Consider the following 19,040-nt stretch of genomic DNA (forward strand, 5'->3'; position numbering starts at 1 on the left):
GACGCAATCAGGCAAACGCCCTAATAACAAATTCTGTTTCATTTCCTGTCTTTAAAAAAACAAGGACAAATGAACATTTTTATCTGTCCGTCCATTCCCCCAATTACGCCCTCTCCGTCCTGGTGGTCTGTCACTGCTCATCCCGGCTGCAGTCGGGTTAGTGAGAGGGGCAGACTGCTGGCTGACTGACACTCTCTGATCACGGGGGCTTAAAGACAGGATGGACATTTAATGCGCTACATGCCACTGGCAGCGCGTCCATATGGCACGCTGGCTGTCAAACGGGTGGCTGACCGGTGTCGTCGCTCCACCGTGACACCCCATATCACCCTGTCCGAGAGCAAGCGCTCCAGATGACTCCACGGTGGCATTCTTTTATTTGGGAGGGAGACAAAATGACACGGCGGCCATTTAAAAGAAGTGACACAGAGATTTGTTTAAACGAGTGATGGTGTAAAATGGAAACAAAATGGCTAAAAAAAGAACCATAGGCAACTTCAAAGAATAGTTTTGGACATTTTGGGGACACGGGAAATACGCTTCACCCCCAATTAGATGCAGCGCAGCTGTTAGTCGCCAGATGTGGCGACAGGTTTTGACAAATAAATCAATTAGACATCCGGTAACTTCCGTCAGTGTGTACATGCTACACATCGTTAGATTGGTTTCAGTAGATTGTCTACGATTAAAACGCTCAGTTCCTTTTACGGGAACCAGGAGCATCAAAGTACAAAGCATTCAGATTTACCGGCATGGGAGAGTCCCTAAAGTCGCAAAGTCTGAGTATGTGTCCATTCCTCTATTTATATTATTTTAGTCTGTACGGGTCCACCAATCAAAAGAATCAAAGTTATTTGTATTCCTGTACCATTTTTATTCCTGCACCATGTGGTTGGGTATGCTGGTTTTCGTTACCTTGCTGGCTTCAAAATAAAAGCGTGCCCACATGTCTCTGTTTAGTTTACCAGCTTGTCGTTGACGAGCAGGGTTACAGATGAAGAGAGGTGTCGTGTTGGGGGACGTGAATCCTTGGTGCCGTAATAGGAGTTTCGCTAACTGTCGCGGCGCTAGATCAAATTAATGATTCGTAAGTAATATGTTATACGATCATTTTTATACAAGTAATATTCATTCATTTAAATATTCAATTTGATGTGATTTCCCATCTTCCCAAGAGTTAAGTGCGAAAGCAATTAAAAGCCTGAACCCGTTGAGTTCAGTGGTTAAAGTAAATAAAAGGCTATTAATTACAGTTTTATGGTATTTGCTTACTTGGTGCGAGTTGGATGAGAAGATTGATGCCACTCTTATGTCTGTCTGGTAAATATGAAGCTAGAACCAGGAGACGCTACAGCTTAGAATAAAGACTGGAAACATCCATCAACAGCAAACCAATCTTTGTTATTAATAGTGTGGTTTTAAATTCTAGACTATCATGTCAGGTGTGTTGAGACAGAATGAAAGAACATCTTTACTCTGCAGGGTCATTTGTGTGAATGTGACCAAACAGCCCCTGCTGTACAGGCGTTCACTATAAGCTATTTGTTTGTATGTACTGGATCCATTCAGAATGATTAAATACTCAACATTACTTTTGGACACGTATTGACAGAAACCGGACTGTTGACTTAATGGAAAGCATTCAGTGCCAAAATATCAAATATTTAATCTGAGTCATTAATTACTGTAATTGTAATTTTTTAATCATCATTAGTTGCTTCACTGTGAGCTCTCAACTCCCATGAGGCCTCGAAATAAACAAGCACGGGATAAATAAGTCTGCCACCCATGTAATAGGCCTAAGTTGATGGAGCGCAGTAATGCATTCCTGTTACAGAACGTCGCTAATGAAAGTGTGTTAGGTTGTGTGTCGATACGATCTCACTGCTCAGGCTTCTTAAGGCTCGACTGGCAGCACTGAGAGTGTGTGTGCGACCGGAGGAAGATGTGTCACCCTGCATTACAGTGACGGGCCGTGGCATCAAACTTAATGTTGTTTTGAGCCTCGGCTCCCGTTGTGTTAACTCAAGCTGACTGCGCTAGGGTGGGGTGGGTGGGGGGTTAGGGTTTTGTGGGTGTGCTTTGTGTCGGAACCCAAACATTTATTTTAACCTTCTGCTATGAACATGCCTCAGTGCAAATAGGAAAAACAAAAAAAAGAAACAAGGTCAGACCCTGTTATTATAGTGAGTGAGTGGCATTACCTGTCCTCTCACATTTTATTGTGAAGTTTTTTTATTCAGCATATGTGGACAGATGTAATACAATCTGAACAGTAGTTTATTGAAGTTCAAGCAACAGAATATTTCCACCACAAGGAGACGAGATTTATTTTATTCTCTTTTGTGTTGAGGTTTTATAATTTGCTTTTGATTGCTCCCATTTTTTCCTCATCCCTTCCTCCAAAATGTGTTCTTGTGCCCAAAAACCAGCTGAAAAATAAGCGATAGTCTCTTTTCCAGTAGACGAGAATGCCTTTCAGGGTTTCTTGGTTTGTCACGTGCGGGGCAAGTAAACAGTATAAAGCAGCACAGAGACCAGTAAAAATGTTACCGTGGTTACCTCTTTTGATATATATGTTAAACCCGGTGCAGACTAATGTGGAACGATGTTCAAGCACTGCTTGAATACGAGGGTCTCATACGTATACCAGCATGTCCACCCGGGTGTCGTGTTTCCATCTCTGCTGATTGGAGCTAGAACCCTTGAACACCTGTGACGAGTCATTTCTCTCCAGAATGAATGCTGATTGTTTCTCACTAAAGAACAAAGCCAGATGTTGGTGTTTTTTTATTTTCTTTTATTGATCGCTCGTGCTTCTCAGCATTCTGGTCTATTGTGGTTACAGTTATTGACAACACTGGTATCCTCTGTAATGCATTAGCCTCTATATGATCAATACTGGAATGTGGGTCAAACACCTTGTTCTGTTATTAACCTGAAATCTACCACTGCAATTCAATTAAGAACTATTCAAAAGGAATTAGGTGTATTATTGATCTGTGGACATGCAATTTGAACTGGTATACTTTCATTTAACATCAGCTTGATACTGATTCAGATCTGAACACTTTTTAACTACTTAATCATGGTGAATCAAACACGCATTCAGTACAATAAATTAGGTCCACATCTAAAGACTGTGTTTGGAGAAATAGCATACATTTTCATGAAGGTTGCACTATTTTACACTTTATTTGAAAGAAAGAAACAAAGAAATCCACGACCTCTTCTGGCATGTTTGCATAATAATTTAATTGCGAACACGAGAACAATTCATCCCTGAGTTCCTTTTGACGACCAGATGATCTGATAAGATTTTGAAGCACCTTGCTGCATTAAAAAAAAAAAATGTTATGGCTCTTAAGAAAGGAGCCGTAACATTGTGATCATTAATATTGCAGCAAACGATTATTTTCTTTGTAAATATATAGTGGAGTCCTGTCTCCCTGAGCAGAGAGTGAAGGCACGCTCCCTCCCGTGTGTTGTTATCGAGCCTCTCATGCTTTTGGTGCATCTGAGCGAGCTCCACTGGTTCCATTTCATTTAAATGACATTACATGGTGAGCTCACGGCCGCCGCCCTGCAGTGCTCTCATACCATACAGCCGCTCTGCCGTGGAAACGCAGCATTCGGCACGTTTGCCGTAGTCATGCATATTATCCTGTCTGAAAAGATGGAGGACGTGTAATGCACATTTCGGTGGAGTCGCTTGAATAATTAGACTGAGAGAGTCATCCTGTGTCACATGAATCTTTATTTTTTAGACCTTGGTTGAAACTAAAATGTAGCACAAAAGTTTTGAGTAACTGTGTCATAAGACTGAGTTTTTATCTGCCATCAGTCGTTGGAGTAGCATGTGTTTTACGCTCTATGTTTTGGGGCATGTGGCTGTTGCTGCTCCAGGTAAGGTTCAAGTCTCCACGTCAGCGGGACTCGACCATGCAGCCCTGCATCTTTCAATATTTAGCTCCTTTTCATAGACACCTTTATGTTCATAATCCCTGAAACAGTTCTCTCTCATTAAAGATTCTTGGCACATGGTAGCCCACGTTCTTAATCACCTCTTTGTGTCCTTTGGCTTCACCGCTCACGCTTTGCACAGGACAGAAGTGCATTTTAAGAATCTCATTGCAACCCATTATTATAATTAAAATCCCATTTAGCACCTTTTTAAAATAGTGTTTATGAATCTGCGGGACTGTGGTGTCAGGGAAATTACGACATATCAGTTGACTGCAGAGCCGGAGGACACTTTAAATAAGTGGACTGTTTGCACAAGATGCCCCTCATCCATCTTCTTCTGACGTCTCGTGTCACCTCAGTGTCCGCATATTGTTTTTTTTATAACTTCGCCTGTTTGCTGATGCACATATTGGCATGTAAATGCACACATATGCTCATCCTTCCTGCCAGCCACCCCGGCTGTCTGGTCTGGGTGTCCTTGGCCGTGGTGCCAGCACCAACAATCCATCACCAGAATGCAAGGTGGAAGTTACACAGACATGAAAGGGAACAAGCAACTCAGTGGTTTCTCTCTCTGTGCCTTTCTCTTTCATCAGGTGAGTGTGTGTAATGGCCTGTGTGAGGATGTGTGTGTGTTCCCTGGACCGTGCACTGCCAGGGGCTGCAGGGTCTCCCTGCACGGATTGATGGACACTGACAATGGCTTCCCTCGGTGTACATGAGCAATGTGTTTTTTTCTGGTGGGAACACACACACACACACACACACACACACGCACACTCTCAGTGTGTGCTTACGTAAAGCGCGATGAGTGGGCATGGTTGAAATCAGAATGAGCAGCCATTTGAGGAGCTTCAGTGGATGTTATGCCTCAGCCTGTGTGCCTTTTCTGGAGAGCGCTCGGCTACACCTACACACTCTCAAACACGCCTGCTGCTCATTTGTCAGCCGTTTCCTACACCTGCAGCATGATTATGGGTCAGGCTGTCTCACCCTCTGTTCTGCTGCTGTTGATTCTCCTCGGTCCTTTCTTGCTATAGGTAACACGTAGACATGTACAGTGGAGGGCTATATATACGCGTGTATTTGGAGGCTCTTAAATAGAACTGTCCAGGAATGAAGGTGCTGAATTTTTTGAAGATGTCTCTTTCAATATCTCTTCTATACTTTTCTTATTTTCAACAAACCCCATGAATGAACAAAATCCACCAATCAAGAGTTTTCTGCGTATCCAAAGCCAGATATTGATTTTTTTTTTTTTTTTTTAGTAGTGCACTATACTGTATGTTTTATTTTGAGTCCTTCAAACATTCACAGTCCTGTTACACGAAACACTGACTAAAGCACCAAATGGGTATTAATCCGTGGCTGAAAATATTCCCCCCTAAAATGCACTACTTCCTCCTTTTTGAGCAGCCGATTTTTATTTTTATTTTTTTCTTCTTTTTTTTTTTCATCAAAAGTATAGAATATCACCTTCTAAACCTATTTAATATGTGAATCTGCATTTGCACACAGATACATGCCCAGAGTACTAGCTTCTGGGCTGCATTTAAATCTCTCTTCTCTCCACTCACACACACACAAGCATTTTTCAGCTTATTAGAGAAGCGTTATGCATACGTTAATGGGAAGTGTGCGTGTTTAATGTGTACAATTTCGGCCGAGCATCAGCAGTGCCCTCTGTCTGATCCCATCCTAATGTCCCCATGTTGAAACATGAGGTGGCTTCACTATCTACTGCTTTGAATAGGCGAGAAGGACAGCGTTTGCATAAGGGCCATTAGTGCAATTTTCTGTCTTTTCAAGCCTCTAATTTTAAACAAAAAGAGTGCAGAGGGAGGTTAAGTCTGGAGTGAGGGTAGTCTTGCGGATTAATGACGTAGCGGTGTGTGCAGGGAGAGGTGGTGAGGGAGGTAGAGAAATGGCAGAACCTTTCACTGGGCCCTTTGCCCCTCCAGCTTCACAGCCCACCTTACTGTCTAAATCTGGCGCTGTCTAACCTGCACTTTTTTTTCACACTTCTCTGGCTCTCTCTCTAACTCACTGGGTATCCACAGGGTTTTGGATGGTTATTGAGCTGCAGTCAGATAGCATGTGATTACCAGGTCGTCCTCTTTGCTGTCTGTACTTTACTCTGAGCTCAGAGCGACCCATGCTGTACAGCTGCAGAGAGGAAACACTGGGCAACCTGGGAGAAATGGAGGACATTTCTACATGGTTACATACCACTTTTTTTTAACGACTTGCGCGGATGATCACGTCACAAATAGTTTGCTGATAAAAGCACTGCTCACATGTCAAGAGATTTTACAAAGAAGGCCAATTAATTTCTAGATGCTTTAGAAACATGTTGTCTTTAAAATCTTCATTTAAAGGATGTATTTCGCCAGCAAAATCAAAAAGTTTACAGCTATCCAACCTTGGTTTCTTCATAATGCATGCACTACTTGACTTGTTTCTTTACAGGGCTTGTTCAAAGGCAATAAAGTAAACTATGAATGTGAAATATGAGTTTATAGATAATTAAAATCTCCCCTGTGCATTGTGGAGGTTGGTTTATGGGTTATGTGGGTTCTCTACAGGCTTGCGCACCATCTGCAGAGTATAAACAAAGGTTTAGGATCAGCATCGCTCTCAGCTAAATGTGAGCGTCAACAGCATGCTAATATAACTATGTTCACCATCTTAGTTTAGCGTGTGAGCATGTCATTTAGCGTTTAACACACACTGTCATTGCTTACTTACATTACTTTGGTCATAAACAACTCATTTAGATTTTGACATGATGATGGCGCTATGAAAAGTGGCGAACCAAAGTGGTGAACCCCTAAAGTAATCCACCATCTTGGTTTGGGCTGTAAAAGTGGCCATCGATCACTTCTGAAATAAGTGTATGATAATAACTATTAAATACATGGCTTAGTTTAAAGATGGGGTCAGGCATTTATTTTTGGCTCTGCTAAAGTTCAATCTAGAAGAAACTGGTCATTCAGGAAGTGAGATAGCGGCATGACCAACTAATCATCCCTTGTGCTTTCATCAGCAGCGATTTCCTGTGTGACATCATGAAAAAATGGACAATCAACAACAGCTCCTCTCTTTAATGAAGTTGTAATAACCTCATATTCCAAGTTGTCTCCATCAGCTCATGACTGAAGACTGATCACTGTACCACGGTAATCACTGCACACCACTGCCGTTAGACGTGGACTGAAGATTGTAATCCGACTGATTTATGACACTGTTGTTTATTTATGTGTGCATGAGTGATTGAAAAAAAAACAGTTAAGCTGTTCTTCAATTACGTTTTAATTCTGAATGTTACTTAAGTGTTTGTTCGTGTTAAATGGACATCATAGCTTTGACTGAAGACATAAGGACAGCAGACGTTTCCGGTGCTATGGCTCACTATCTAGAATATCTGGCTTTAACAAATAGGGGTCAACAGTTCACCTCTGGGTCCATAAAATCTAAATTTACAGTCATCAGTTATATTAAAAATAAAAAAACTTGAAGCAGGACAAGAGTACCCAAAATTCGACCTAACTGCTGACACTCAGATGGCTCTACTTCTGCGTCCGCTCATGTTGGACTAAGGACAGACAGGTGACTCACTATCGCCTCACAAGTGGTATTACTAGACAGGACGGTGAGCGTGAGCGTCGCAGCAGATATCTCTGCAACACTATACATAAAGATATTTGACGAAAAGCACTGTAACCTCTTGACATTCTGTTGATGTCAGTAAAAAAAAACAGATCTTAGACGCTGCACCTTTTTAAGCCAGACACATCTCCTTTTACGTATTTGAATGCTTCGGGCTACATGAATTTGTTCCTTGTTGCAAAAGTGTCAGCCTTAAAATTTGTAACACAATGCAAGTGTGAGTTGCAGTTTCAAGCGTCTCAGGAGCCGACAACAACCGCGCGAAGCCGTCTGCTTTGATCTGCGCTCCGTTCTGTCGTTCCCCGTGAAGGCGGCCCAGCGAGCGTCTCTTTCTGGAGAACGTCCCGTGAGTTGGCGATGTGTCAGCAGGAAGTTGTTTCTGGCTCTCACAACTAACAGATCACATTTATATGAGGCCTCTCTTTTGGGAGGGAAGATATCCATCTGAGAAATACTAACTGTTACATTTAAAGTGTTTTTTTTGTTTCTATTTTGTCATGTTATTGCAGCGCAGGTTTGAATTATGAATTGAATCATGGAGTCCATTTAGCTGATTGAGCATCAGGGTGCTGGGGTTGTGCATGTCAGCTCACTGTCAAAATGGCGTGGCTCACTTGGACACGTGACTAGAGCGGCGCCTTCGTTAATGTTTGTCTTACAAGTCAAAGTGTTTGCTGTGAAAACGGTCGATCGGCCTCTTGGCTCATTACCATCTGGTTCTATACGTTTTTTTTTAAGTAAAACAATCGGTTAAACTTTCATGCACTTGACTACCTGATGATGCTCCAAACTTACCAAGTCATAACATATGCAATTTTCATTAACAAAAATCAATAACTGTGTGTAAATATTGAGTCATTTCCAGAATAGAACATAAGTTCAGGCAATTAGAAAGTACTGGATGCGTAAATAATGCCTGGAAACCAAATGATAAGATAAAAAAAATAAAAATAAACGACTACTACTGGATGTGTGCAGAGTATACTGACAAAAATGATTCCATATATGATGCATCTGTTTGATTATTAGAAAATAGTCATCTGTCTTATCAGTCTTCTGGAAGCCAAAGATACAGCATTTTTGTTTTGCATTTGATTCATTGATTGTTTCCAGCATTAAAGAGAATTTCAACACGGAGACCCAGCTGGTTGAGTTAAGGCAGAAAACACGGGGACTAAACACGGCAATATTAGCTATCTGTGATGTGCGGGAAAATAGCAACCTCTATTTCCTGAAGAGCTGATAAACAAATGAGCAGCAGCTGTGTGGCCAGGTGGCTGATGACTGACACATTCGGGAAAGTCTCGTGGCCACGTGTGTTTCAGCCTGGCATGGGAAATGAGAGACTGTGAAGAGAGTATGAAGCAGGAAAAGGGTTTTTTGGGGGGTGTTCGGGGAGACGGTGCAGGCGTCTCCATGACAACATTAGACACCTACAGTATTGTCCTTTTGAAGCCAATCCGAGCGTTGCAGTTTATGTCAGAGCTACAGATTGATTCTGCCTGGAAGACATGCCGACCCGGCGAGCTTTTGCATAACAACCACAGTGTTCAGTGTGCTGCACATCACCGATGTTCAGTTAGGTAGAACTGCAGCAGGAGGACGAAGCAAAGGGGTTATTCAGTCACTCTCTTCGCGGCTCCTTTGCGTCAGTGGGACCTCTGCTCTCGGTCACCTGCAGCCGCTGAAGGTTGTTCTCCTGCTGCGTAATCAAAGATCACAACTGGGAATTTTTGACTGCAGCGCACCACCAGGTAAAAGTAGTCTCTTGGACGGCAGCAGCTGTGTGTGTGTTTGTGTCATTGTACTCACTGCATTGTGCACACCGCTCTATCCACCTGCTGTTGACCTGCGGTGCCTCAGCTGGCCGGGGGCCTCCGGGTTCATTAGTGAGCGACTGCTACCAGATATGGGTTCCGAAAAGAGGCCCATGTGACTGACATTTTAAAAATGTGGGCTGGTTGGAGGTCGGAGGAGGGGGAGGTTTGTTGTTACTCTTTCAGTTGCTGCCCACCTGCTGTTTATGGGGAAAAAAGGTTTTAAACTTCACTGCATCCTAGAGTGCACGTGCAGTTTTATGACATCATAGAGGTAAATGCTGTTGAATATTTACAGTACAAATTGTAATTATTAGTTATTTCCTAATGAGAGAATACACACACACACACACGATGCGTTAGAAATTGCAAAATATGTACTTCATACTCAATATGTGTACTATGGTTCAACATGCTTTTGTGCGAATAAGCAGTAATATGTTTCTATTTTAACACACAACTGTAACTACCACGTTACTTCCTGAGAGCTCCTTTCCTCCATGCAAGATGTGAGTCGTGCTTCTTTCACCAATGATAGAACACGTAAACAATTTTGGAAAACCCAACTGAACATGATTAAGATACTTTAAGGCTAATTTAATGCCACATAATTACTCAGATACTGATTTCAGCATTAGTTTAAGTGTAACGCAAATTATCTTACACATCAAAGTCAGTTTCCAGGTCTTGTAAACATACTTTTTTCACATATTTAATTGTTGTATGAAGCCTCGGTTGGCTCCAGAGGGAAATGGGCCAAGTTTGTTAAATTGCCTCAAGTGATGTCACACAAAAAAAAGAAACAACGAAGCTTTCCAGGTCTCTGTTGCCCGCCCCTCATCTCTGGTTGGAGCTGGCAACTCAATGTTGTATTACTGAGCTATCGACAGACGCTGGGTATTGTGGGCGCCTGGCTTTTACAAGGAAGAATGTGTGAAATAAAAAAAGACAATGTCTCTGATTCTGGCTGTAGCAATTTAGATTCTTTAAAAAAGCGTTATGTCTGTGTGGAGCTGCCACTTTGTGGGTTATAGAAGTGCAATTATATATTATATATTGTCAAAGTACAAACTTTAGCCATGTCGGAGCTGCCATGTTTTTTCATTCATAAAGCATGAGCCAAACCCCAAAGACTGCCTTTGGATGCAGAAAGAGTTGTTTTTTTTCTCTTATTGGGCCTTATAAGACCATAGTGAGTGACACTAAATGTGTGTGAAGGGTTCCGTGTCAGTCTGTGATGTCTGACAGTTGTATGCATGTGTGGGGTGCTGACAGCACCCATCTTTTTATTTGATACGACTAATGGTAGAACTCTGAAATGTTCATATCTCAAAGCTCTGCTCATTTTAAGTCCGCTATCAGACAGTTCTGCTCGCATTCCAGACAGCTAATTTCATTCAGTGACAGATTGGCTAATGGGAATATCCGTCTCTGAGCCAGGGGGAATTGTAAAATAGAAACTGTAGAGAGGTTAGGGACATTCAATGAGTTATGAAGTCAGCTCTTACCGTAGAAGGTGGGAATTATAAAATTGTAAAAATACTTTCTCCTTATTTTAAAAGGGGATATATATGTATAGAATAAGGGAAACAGTTCTTGTGATGTGTGTGTCCAGTGTTTCTACGTTCTTTAGGGCCAAATGAACCACTGAGCTCATTTTTCATGTCATTTTAAGAGCCATAGCCTGCACACACTGTAGGTCGGCGACCTCCTGATGTGTAAACCAGTTAAAGTCACAGTGCACAGCGGCCTTTCGATATGTTTTAATCCCTCACCGGTATATTGCCTCACAATGGCGATGTTATGGAATATGTTCTCTGGAGTTACTTTCCATCCCGCTCGTTGGTATTTCACAATGGGTTTAGAAAGGGACTACCAACTGCTGCCAACATCCACCAGCAGACGGAGGGGTGGAATTGTGTGTGTGTGTGTGTCCGTATGTGTCACATGAAACCCATAGGCAGGTCAGGCTCCTCTCATGATAAGCCTCATGCTTCAGAGACTTATGCAGATGATGTGATGGACTGAGCTATTGTGATGCACTGAGTCGTAGCCTTCTGCTCCGGCGACTGACCTTGTCAGGCATACGTATACTGTGCTATATGATCCCCAATCTGTTTTCAATTGTTCTGTGTCACTTTCATATTTTATTCAGCCTGTTTACATCCTGGTACGTTCCCCTACAGAGTTTATTTGTTCATATTCTCCTTCCTCACTGGACCATTTGAGTGGATTTTGCAGTGCTGCCTAATGCTTTTGAGAGGCGGCAATTGTTTCCCTTTTTCATGCATTTTAAGATGTCTCACATGAGGTCTTATAAATACAATAGATTTTCAATTTCCCTGTTTCCCTGCATGAAGAAACTAGAGAGCAAAACAACCATCCGATATAATATTGACACACAGCTATTTGGGGATTTCTTACTGGCATATGATTTTAAAACCTGAGTGCTTGCAAAGGCACAGTTGCCCAGTGTAAATGAAATAGTTTCAAGTGAATACAGACTCCTTTGAGGATTATCTTGGAGCTCTAGCTTTAATTTTGCCACTGTGTCGGGTCAATTAGAGTTTATAATAGTAATTCCACTCATTTAGAGTGTTTGATAGCTGCTGTTGGAGGGGAATTGAGTTCAATGAATTTGTTTCACAATCTCTTTTTGTCTCTCCCTCTCATTCTTTCTGTCCTCCTGTTCGCGCTCCCCCATTCCCCTTTTCTTCTTCCCATTCTTTCTCTTTCCTCAGGTGTCTGGCCCAGTGATTCGGGAGCAGGAGGACGCAGTGGAAAGGAGGGCCATGGGGGCGACCCTGGGCCAGGATGTCGGCTGGCTCCTGCCTTTCCTGTTCTTGCTACTGATGATCACAGTGTCACTCACTCAGAGTCAAGGCTGTCCCCAGCGTTGTGACTGCATTGCAAAACTCAAGACTGTGTCCTGTTATGGTAAACGCCTGTCCGCGCTGCCAGATGGCATCCCACTCGACACCAAGATCCTGGACCTAAGCGGGAATAAACTTCGCTGGGTGGAGCACGGTGACCTGCTTCCATATTCCCGTCTTGAAAAGCTGGACCTGAGTGAGAACATGGTCAGCATCCTGGAGCCGAATGCTTTTTCCAGTCTCCAGAACCTCCAGTCGCTTTCGCTTAGGGGCAACCAATTGAAACTGGTCCCCATGGGGGCGTTCTCCCGTCTCTCCAACCTAACGTCGCTGGACCTCAGTGGGAATAAGATTGTCATTCTTTTGGACTTTACTTTCCAAGACCTGAAAAGTCTGAATAACCTGGAAGTTGGAGACAATGATTTAGTTTATATTTCCAACAAGGCCTTTCTGGGTCTGGTGGGTCTGAGAGAGCTGACCATTGAGCGGTGCAACCTGACTTCTGTGTCCGGACAGTCTTTGTCCTACCTGCACAACCTGGTGGCTCTGCGGCTCCGCTACCTCAGTATCTCCAGCTTAGAGGACCAGAACTTCCGTAAGCTGGGAAACCTGAAGGGCCTCGAGATCGATCACTGGCCCTTTTTGGAGCACATTTCCCCTCACAGCCTGCAGGGGCTTAACTTATCTTGGCTGTCGATAACTCACACTAACATCACCTCTGTGCCCACCTCTGCCCTCCGCAGTCTGGCCCACCTCACCAGCCTCAACCTCTCCTACAACCCTATCTCCGTGTTGGAGTCCTGGGCCCTGCGGGACCTCGTCAGGCTGAAGGAGCTGCATCTGGTCAACACAAATCTGGTGGTCGTGCAGCCGTATGCGCTGGGTGGTCTCAGGCAAATCAGCCTTCTTAACCTCTCCACGAACGGCCTGGTGTCCCTGGAAGAGGGAGCCTTTCAGTCCGTCAACACCCTGGAGACGCTGCGTTTGGACGGGAACCCTCTGGCCTGTGACTGCCGCTTGCTTTGGATCCTCCAGCGCCGGAAGACCCTCAATTTCGACGGCGCCTCCCCAGTGTGCATGACGCCGGTGGAGGTGCAGGGACGGGCCCTCAACGCTTTCTCTGACTCGGCTCTGTTTGATCACTTCACTTGCCAGAAGCCCAAAATCCGCAACAGGAAACTGCAGCAGGTTACTGCCCGCGAGGGGCAGGTTGTGTCATTCATTTGCAGAGCAGAAGGCGAGCCGGCACCAATGATATTCTGGATCTCGCCTCAGCGCCGCCGCATCAACACAAAGAGCAGCGGCCGCCTAACTGTGTTACCAGAGGGCACGTTAGAAATACGGTACGCCCAGGTAACAGACAGCGGAACCTACATCTGCATAGCCAGCAATGCCGGCGGAAATGACACCTACTTTGCCACGCTTACGGTTAGCGGGCTGCCTCTCGACGCCGCCCTCATGGCCAACCGCACGTACTACGCTGGGGACCTGAACGACACAAATCTGAATGACACCAGAGTCTTCTTGAAGTTCACCCTGGACCTCAAGACCATCCTCATATCCACCGCTATGGGCTGTATCATGTTCCTGGGGGTGGTTCTCTTCTGTTTCATTCTGCTGTTTGTGTGGAGTCGAGGCAGAGGGCAGCACAAGAACAATTTCTCAGTGGAGTATTCCTTCAGGAAGGTGGATGGACCCGCTGCCAGTGGAGGACAGGGTGGGGCACGCAAGTTCAACATGAAAATGATTTGATCTTTTGGGGATCTGTTTCTCTCATTGGTGTTCTTACCCTGATACTGTTTACAAGCTCAATGGACAAGACGCTGACAAGGACCTTTGTTCTAGCAAAACACGAAATGCAGTTATTCATGGGAGTTTTATTGAGACAAGGTTTTGTTATTAAAGCTGTTGTATATATGAGAAAAGGGAAACATCTGCATGCATTTGATATATTTATATTGCTTTTGTTGTGTGTTCACGTTGTCATGCAGAGCAAACCTGGATTTTGAAAATATATAAAGATGTCTCCAAATCTCGAATAGACTGTTAAAAGACCAAGCAGTCTTTAACCTCGACAAATGTCTCGCCAATTCCGTTCTTCTTCTCCACGAGGAACTCTTTATTAAAGGACTTCACTTCTCCGCTCCATCTGAGGTTGTTTTCGCTCTCTATCCCCAAACCCAGGAATATATTATAACCCGGTGGTGCTCAATGAATGCCAAGGACTTGCCAATATGTATTTGAATAGTTCCAGCTATATACTGCATATTTAGACTTATTTACAGTCAGGACTTTTGTGACACTGAGGGCACTATTGTGACATAAATATAGAGGCTCTACTTTTTTTGCTAATGCTGGTTTTTTACAGAGTACAATAACACACCAAGAGACTCTGCAACACTGCCAATTTGACCGTAAAGTACCATGCAATGTGGAGGAGAGAAGTTTCTTCTCATTGGACTCCACCAAAAGAGGGTAAAAAAAACAAAACAGGACTAAAGGTTAAGCTACAATTAAAAGGACTCAAATGCACATTCGTGTGGTGACAAATCAGTATATGGAGATGCACACTTGCTGTTAGGTTTTCCATTGTTTATTCAGTACAAACTGTAAAAGGCTCCAGATAGACTCTCGACTGAAAAGGACTGTGTGTAAAAGAGGAACGCATGTACAGAGTTGGCTTCTTGCTTTGAATAACGTGCATCATTTGTGAACGTGTTGGGGTGCGAATAGCTCATACTGTATAGGTAGGATATATGCTGTATAAGATGTATTATATATTTTGTAATCTTAACCTTGTGGTTGTTTATAGTACTGTTGAGTGATCAATCCAGTTTTTCTGTTCTCTGCTGTTGTTCTCCGGTTTAAAGTCTCTTTTTTAAATCATCGAGATGCAGTCCACCTTCTCATGCCGTCGGATCCCTGAGCTCACAAGACAAACCGTGAAGGGCGTTTAAACCAGGGGTCAGCTCGCTTGCCTATTTTTGTCTGTAAGTGTCAGTGTGAGGCTTGGCTGACCGGCGGGTGGGAGGAGTTAAGCAGGTTCACCGCAGGACCTCGGCGTGTTTGAGACACGCAGGGGGGAAAAAATGCAAATGCAATAAAAAAAATAAAAAAAACACTTGCAGACTGGAACAAAGGTCGAGACGAAACTGAGTCAGAGAATTAATAGAGTAAAATGTAATTTAATGTTTTGGTTCCTTAGTCACGGCACGTACAGCAAATGCAAATGTGTCATCGTTGGGCCTTGTAAAGCAATCTGTGATCGGTTCAATAGTATAACTTCAAACGGAATTTGGAGAGAGTGATGTGACCTGCTGATATTATTCAAACCGTATCTCTTGATCTGCGGGTTAAGACTTGGGAACCAATGCACTCGTCCTGTCCACTCAACTGCTGCAGGTCTGACAGTGTTGCTCTGCTGCCCCCTGCTGGCTGGAGATGGTACTGACTTCTTCACTATTAATTAGAGCACAACACGATTTGACCTCCCCGACCTTTAGACTTAATAGCAAGCGAGTTGTTCAGTTTCCCCAAAGGCGACTGTGAAGGTGTGTTGAAGGGCTGACCTGGATCCAGTTGTGTTTGAGGGGAAAAATTAATTTTAAAGTATGACTCAAATGGCACGATATGGGGAGGGGGGAGATAAAGAGGAGTCCCATATTACTTCATCTAGTGTTTGTGTTCATCCACATCTATACAGCACAACACATTTTACAGATTTTAACTCACAAGAATTATTAATAATGAACAGTGAATATGTTCCGCGACTGATTTGACATCAGTTTCTGTCTGCATTTTTGGAAAATGTAAACAACTGGAGATACTTTTAATTGTCCTTAACTGAATTCATCCTGTAAATATGGAAACCATTGTGTCTGGGGAATTGTGCTAGACGTTTTTGTATTGTATTTCTTTATTAAAAAAAAATGAAGCACACTGTTTATAAAGCATGCTATGTTATCTGCTATGATGATGTCTTTGCCCTGTCCTATTTTTTTCTTCTTCTTTCATCCGGTCACTCCACCGTTACGGTGCAAGACTGAGAAGCTGATTGAGCGGCGACATTACACCTTTGACCCCGTCACTGTGACATTTTGTGTTGCAAGTTTTTTTTAAATTTTGGATCTGGGTTTTTTTCCACAGTTTTGTCATATTAACCTTTTTAGTGGATGTCCCATCGACACGACACGTTGTCATGATTCACTCAACTTAATGATGTACGTGGGTACTGCTTATACTGTATAAGGAGTGTGATTATTGTTCATTTTCTATGCATCAATCACATCACACGTTTAATAAATGAGATCCGTGAGCAGATTAAAAATAGCGTTGCCTTCACGCTTTGATGTGTTTCTTGATCCTGGCTCTCGAATCTTTGCGCCTTAGTGACTGAATTAATATGATCAGTGTAACATATATAACTGAACTCCCCGTTGTCATTCAGTGGGTGAAGTGAATTCATACAGTAATCTAACTGGTAGCCGATCAGGTGAAAAAACAAATATAAACTGGCATGCACTTCAGGAGGAAGTAGAGAGTGACAGGAAGGCGCCCACTGCACTTAAATATGAATCCAATTACATACTTTGAAAAGTCCCCCTCCACTCAAATGTGTTTTGCTCATTGTTACCTCATTGTTTCACCTTCACTGTGCAGAACGAGCTGCTGTATTTGAATGTATTGAACACCATAAGTAATATACAAGTGAAATATATGGTTTGGTACATGAGAAAATTAAAATGTCACAGATGTGTGAAAATTTGTGCAAAATGCTCAGGAAATCATTCTTCCAAAAGATTTCCCTTCATTTATAATTTAAAAAAAAAACAGCCCAACACAAATTGTCCAGTAAGGCTTGAGTTATTCGCCATGAAGACCACAGCTTGTGATTCACTCATCATGCCATCTTGGATCAGATCTCTGTGTATTGATCTGCAGTGACGGGTGGGTCCCTCAACATTCACGTCTGAACCCCTCTCTCCTCTCTGGGTGTTTGTCACACTTGCACCCCACCCACACCCCACCCACACCCCGCCCACACCCGAGAATGACTCATCTGATCGTCGCTAATTTTTTTAAAATCCAACACCTTTGTAGACCAGCATGGTTTTTACACCTCTGATCTCTCAGATTAGCATTTGACTTGACGATGACTCACTTCGATCTTTACCTTTCAGAGGCTCTGAGAGCAATCTGACTTTTATCTAGTACTTAACTTCTTTTTTTATATATATATTATTGTTTATTATGGACTCAGATGTTATACAATGTCTTATGTGTTTTTAGTATTTATACATATTTGATTTCTTAATTTATTTTGCAATAATTTAACTTTATTAACATTTCACTGTTTTATCAAGATCAATGTATTCAGTGTTGTATTTTTTATTTAAAATAATTTGGTGTGCATTAGTCTTTTGTCCATTCTCATCTTGTTTTTGTGTTTTTGTCTTGTCAATCATTTGCAAAGCACTTTGAATCGCAATTGATTAGTTTTAAAGGTGCTGTATATATATATATATATATATATATATATATATATATATATATATATATATATATATACAGCACCTTTAAAACTAATCATATATATATATATATATATATACAGCACCTTTAAAACTAATCATATATATATATATATATATATATATATATATATATATATATATACAAATACATTTAATTGATTGATTGAACTTCTAATTGACTTGATACAAATTCAAAATCATGAAAGTCAATATTTGAGAAATGTGTGTCTCTTATGAGCAAGAATCTCCTGAAAGCTGCTTTGATGTAGATATAAACCTATGAGGCTGAGAGGGGGAGCTGGTGCCCACAGCTTTGTTTTGCTCACAGCTTAGAAACCCTTCTTGCCATGATTCACTTTAGTAAATGATGTACATAAATATTCTGCATCGAGTAACGTGCGTTATGCTGTTGCTGCTCTTACATGTTACTTCCCTGTGAAGACTGAAATGGACACCATGGTTCCACCTCCCAGTTAAAACCTTCAGCAAAACTCTGTGGAAATTGAATTTGATCGAGACATGATATCTTTTTTGACTAGAAATCACTGTGAATGATTTAGCCTTCCAGTTTGTAAGCACTCTTCAAAGGTGACACACCTCAAACTCGCTCTCAGTTCAGAGATGACTGTGGAGGAGAGGAGGAGGGCTGTCTGAAGAGGAATCAACATGTGTCACCCACACCTCAGACGAGCCACTGAGGGATGTGTCATCTGCCGAGCATCAGACACCAACATCACGCTGTGAGGTCGCATTTAGCACCCGGACGAGTCCTGGCTGCTTTTAATTTGTTTAATAATTTACCTTGTGTACTTGGAGCAGACGGCAGCGGTAAAGTGCACACAGCTCTGAAACATCTCCCCTCAAGCATCTCCTTCATTTGGCTGAGAGAGGAGACGCTCTGCTGCACCACAACTATTTCCAGCTATGCAATGGGAACATTGATGGGTGATTGAAATGATGTAACTGTGTGTGTGTGTGTGTGTGTGGTAATCACACATTTTATGTTACCATGGTTTTGAAACGTGGGACCGTAGTGGTTTAGCAGAGGCCAAACAAACAGCTCACCAGCAAAGAACACATCTCTGTGCGCGTACATCTTTTTATCAGGATTTATTAATGTGATCATTCAAAGGCAGTGTCTGTTTGTTTGTTTTTAGTTGGTGATCATTCATTCAAACCCT

At 42.5% G+C, this 19,040-nt stretch overlaps 1 protein-coding gene across 1 annotated transcript; it reads left to right on the forward strand.

Moving 5' to 3' along the window:
* Nucleotides 1-12,244: 12,244 nt before the first annotated feature.
* On the forward strand, nt 12,245-14,077 carry lingo3a (leucine rich repeat and Ig domain containing 3a; the record flags this gene model as incomplete). Its single annotated transcript, XM_079221095.1, has 1 exon — nt 12,245-14,077. The coding sequence occupies one exon, from the start codon at nt 12,245-12,247 to the stop codon at nt 14,075-14,077; it is 1,833 nt and encodes a 610-aa protein (XP_079077221.1).
* Nucleotides 14,078-19,040: the final 4,963 nt, after the last annotated feature.

This window comes from Taurulus bubalis (assembly GCF_910589615.1).
Source record: "Taurulus bubalis genome assembly, chromosome: 7".
NCBI classification, from domain to species: Eukaryota; Metazoa; Chordata; class Actinopteri; order Perciformes; family Cottidae; genus Taurulus; species Taurulus bubalis.